This window comes from Poecilia formosa, unplaced genomic scaffold (assembly GCF_000485575.1).
Source record: "Poecilia formosa unplaced genomic scaffold, Poecilia_formosa-5.1.2 Scaffold614, whole genome shotgun sequence".
Taxonomy (NCBI): Eukaryota; Metazoa; Chordata; class Actinopteri; order Cyprinodontiformes; family Poeciliidae; genus Poecilia; species Poecilia formosa.
This window is the reverse complement of record NW_006800553.1, coordinates 36,104-40,195: the sequence shown is the minus strand read 5'-3', so window position 1 is coordinate 40,195 and position 4,092 is coordinate 36,104. Positions and strand designations below refer to the sequence as shown.

The following is a 4,092-nucleotide window of genomic DNA, read 5'->3' as shown; positions in this document are numbered from 1 at the left end:
ACATTTCTGAAAAGAAACCAAGAATAATCCATTATTCCAATCATTTGATACCATGTTACAGTTACTTCTTTCACCTGTAAGTACTTCCATAAGTTTAAGAGTAAGTGTAAATATTCTTATAATCAAACCAACATCAACCATTGGTTAAACCAATATTAATTATTGGTTTAATCATAAGTTATCATATTTACTCTGGGTTTTAGCCAATTACTCAAAATGTTTAGATTTTATTCTTTAAACCTTTAATGCCTTGAAATGATCACTCTGAACTATTTTTATTCACTGCAGGCTGGAAACTTCCTCTTTCTTCACTAAACCTGCTCTTCCTGTTCCATGACTCTCTTTCTGCCTGATTATGTTTTTTTTTATGATTAAATAGAGAAAAGTAGAATTAAAGCAAAGTTTGCAGGACACCATAACAACACACACAACCAGATTAATTTCATTACCGTCTGACTCTACTGTTGGGTCTTGATGTCACCTGTGTAATCAGTTTTAAAGATAACTTTATTTATTGTTATTATTAAACTAAAATCTCCAGCATGGGGAAGTGGGATGAGCTCGACTTTTCTCGACAACACACACAAATCTTTTTACACACGCACAAATCATTTTACACACACACAAATCTTTTTACATACGCACAGATATTTTGAGACTATTTTCACTCCATAGAGTATGAACTGGAGCTAATGCCGTTGATTATAAGGTTTTACATCACACATATGAAAATGGATTGGGTACTTTCTTAAAAATTAACTCATGATTATCATTTTTTTATTGTATGCAATTTTAACAAATAATAAAAGATTATTAAGGCACTTAAAAATTCATACATATTCATTCATATTTAGTTCACTTAAAGTATACTTTTATTTAATATATTAAAAGTGTATTTTGGTACAATTATGTTTAAGTGTGTTTAAAGTTCTAATTTCGAAATTGGTACAAGTGTACTTTTAGTATACTTCAGATATACTTATAGGTAGTACACTTAATACTTAGTATACTTAAAGTGTACTTTCACAAATTTAAGTATGTTTGAAATATACTAAAATATAAATTTTTTTCACCTGAGTGTATTTAGTGATTTGTTTGTTTATTTATTTTACTGTTATTCAAGAAAATAACAGAAAAATACAAAAGCTGTTTTGTATGTCTGTTTTGTATAGGCATACAAAACAGCCTTGATATGTTGTGTCACTTGAGGCATATGCAAAAGAAGCTGAATTTTGAGTGGTTATATACTAATTTATAACAATATAGAAAAAAATTCAAAACAAATTGCTTTTAGGTGACAGTATATCTAAAGTAAGTTTTATTATGTTTTACTATAGAAAAAGCTCTGCTAGTTCCTTTAAATCAGAGTTGATCTTTGGTTTTTCAGACATTCTGAATGCCTTTCAGTGTTTTTCTTTGGCCACGTCTAAGCTGTTTTTCTTTAGTTCTTGTGCCTGCCAAAACATTGCAATTTTATGTTTATATTGAAATATTCAATATAAATATTGAATATATAAGGCCTTAAATGATGAAGTGACTTTCCCATACTATAAAAATAGTATAGCAAATGAAATTTGTCATCAGTAAAATATCAACATGAGACACACTTATAAAAACTCTTACCATTGTGTGTTTTATTTGTGGTGAGTGTAGGGAGCATATCCTGCTAAATAAGGAACACAACGCAGTTATTACAGCCCCTCCCATTCACACTCACTCATCAAGTACTCAAAGTTTGGTAAAATCTTTGGATATGACATCTTTCTCAACTGAAAAAGCTTTTCTTTCCTTTTTAATCCTTCAGGTTGGAGGAGTCAGATCAGTCACACTCCCAGAGTCCCTCCTGTTTGTCTCCACCCTGGATGGCAGTCTGCATGCTATCTCCAAGCAGACAGGAGACATCAAGTGGACTTTAAGAGAAGGTTTACATACGTGTATTAGTGGTATTCATTCTGTCTCTCATTGTTAATGTGGGATTTTTTATAACAATATTTTTTAAATATATTTCAGACCCTGTTATTCAAGTGCCTAACTACCTTGAGGAGTAAGTAACACTTCAGGACATACACATTTAACTGGATTCTTTTCTACTGGATATTTATGTGCATTAATAACCCAGTTTGCTGAACCGACTTCCTTCTGTTTGCATTTTATGTTTACTTGTTAGAGAACATTAGCGAACAAACGGTATGAAGAAGGCTAGAGAACACAGCAGACAGATCGAGGAGAAAACAATATCCTTAGTCTTAAACATCTCAACAAGCTCCTATTGATCTATCATCTGAAAATGTAAACAACATGGCAAAACTTCAGCTTGGAGTAGAAGAGCATTAACAAGAGAATCAGCCAGGAGTGCCTTCGTATCACTGTTGGAGCTGCTGAGAGCTCAGGTGGGAGAATAAGTATTAGTAATGCACTGCACACAACTGGTCTTGAGAAGCCCATTTCCCAGTGAAATGATGTATGATATGGAAGAAGAGGCTAAGATGAACCAGCTTTTCTTTCATGCAAAACACCAGCGGATGGCAACATTTAACATTCTACATCTCTGCTGTTAGAGTGTAGGCCAGCAGCACCATGCTTTTCTTCAGCAAGACAGAGACATCACCCCTGCAGGTCACTCCTGGTACAAAACCTGTTGGAGGATTCAGAAATCTTGAGGCTGGGCAGATATTTACCGACCTGCAGGACAAACATCCAGCCAGAGCTGCAATGAAATGGTTTCATGTCAAAGAATTTTCATGTATTAGAATGGGCTGATCGGAGTTCAGAATTAAAGCCAATGGAGAGTCTGGGACCAGGCTTGAAAACGGACTTGAGCTTGAGATATTTTTCAAAGAACATTGGCAACAATTTCCGTTTTTTGAAGGCAAAGTCAGTTGACCCATACATTAAAGGCACTACTATGTGTTGATATCGCATTATCGCCTGATATACATGAATATATAAAGGTTTGTGGTTGTGACAAAATGGGAAAACCTTAAAGAGGTCTGAATGCTTTTGCATGGCACTGTTTGATTTTGGGCCATTGACGAGCTCAATGGCAAGCTTGTCAATGGCACAACCTATTCCAGGGTTTCCCCCAGAAAACTTGCTAAGCCCAGTGATCGGGGCGCCGAGGCGGTCTACCAGCAGTCCATTGTGCTTTTGTATTAAAGATGCCAAGTAGACAGGAAAAGTAAAAATATTACTGGATAACATCACCAGTGAAACACTATTTAAATCCGCAACTAGTCTTAAAAACAACTACAGTATTTTCCGGACTATAAGCTGCTACTTTTTTCCTAAGCTTTGAACCATGCGACTTATAGCCCTGTACGGCTTATATGTGGATTTTTCTTCAACCACCAGGGGGCTCTTTAGCAGGAAGTGAATCATTGGAAGTCAAAATTGAGAATAAAAGAAGAAAGCGCCTATTAAAACAAGTACACCTCGCTGCAGCAAACAGAAAGGGGCGGGGATGGACCATTGTCAGTCTCATACCTTATTTGGAAATGGGACCATTGCAATCCGGAAGTGAAGGGGGCGCTATTTCCTATACTTCCGTTTTTATTTTCTTTTGAAATCTGTGATATATTTTCACCTTTAGGAAGGAGTTTCACTCTCAGAATGTATTTGAACCTCTCTCTTTTATTTACTTGACAGCAGCTCACAGTTTTTAGCAAATTTTGAAGCTTTCAGTGTACTTCTAAATCTGCTCTTTAGTTGCATCTTTTCGGGCTTGCGACTCCCTCTAGAAGCATGGTGGTGGTAACACAACCAATATTACTAAATCAGAATACCACACGTCTTTATTATTTACTATTAATTCTGGCATTATTGGCACCGTAAAAGATAAATTATCTTATAAAACAACTTTTTTTCATTTTCTTAAGGATGTAGAGCTAATTAAATGACAAACAATACTTTTATACATTATAAATAATATATGTATATTTCCATCAATTATGGGAGGAACAAAAGACATAAGGAGACATGAAAAACAACATGATCAGCTATAATAAAAATACCATTTGCAGTGTATACGTAAGAAATTTAATTGAGCAAAAGTCAATAACAAACAAATGAATTAGGTACAGAAGAATAACAACC

The 4,092-nt window shown here is 34.7% G+C and overlaps 1 protein-coding gene across 2 annotated transcripts in view; it reads left to right on the top strand.

Annotated features, from left to right (window-relative positions):
• Positions 1 to 4,092, top strand: part of LOC103130194 (serine/threonine-protein kinase/endoribonuclease IRE1-like) — a 45,664-nt gene that overhangs the window by 16,667 nt on the left and 24,905 nt on the right. For both annotated transcript variants that reach the window (XM_016665734.1, XM_007541524.2), the window contains exons 2-3: positions 1,805 to 1,922; positions 2,011 to 2,044. In XM_016665734.1, coding sequence (XP_016521220.1) covers positions 1,805 to 1,922; positions 2,011 to 2,044 — 152 coding nt within the window. The remainder of the gene's footprint in view (positions 1 to 1,804; positions 1,923 to 2,010; positions 2,045 to 4,092) is intronic.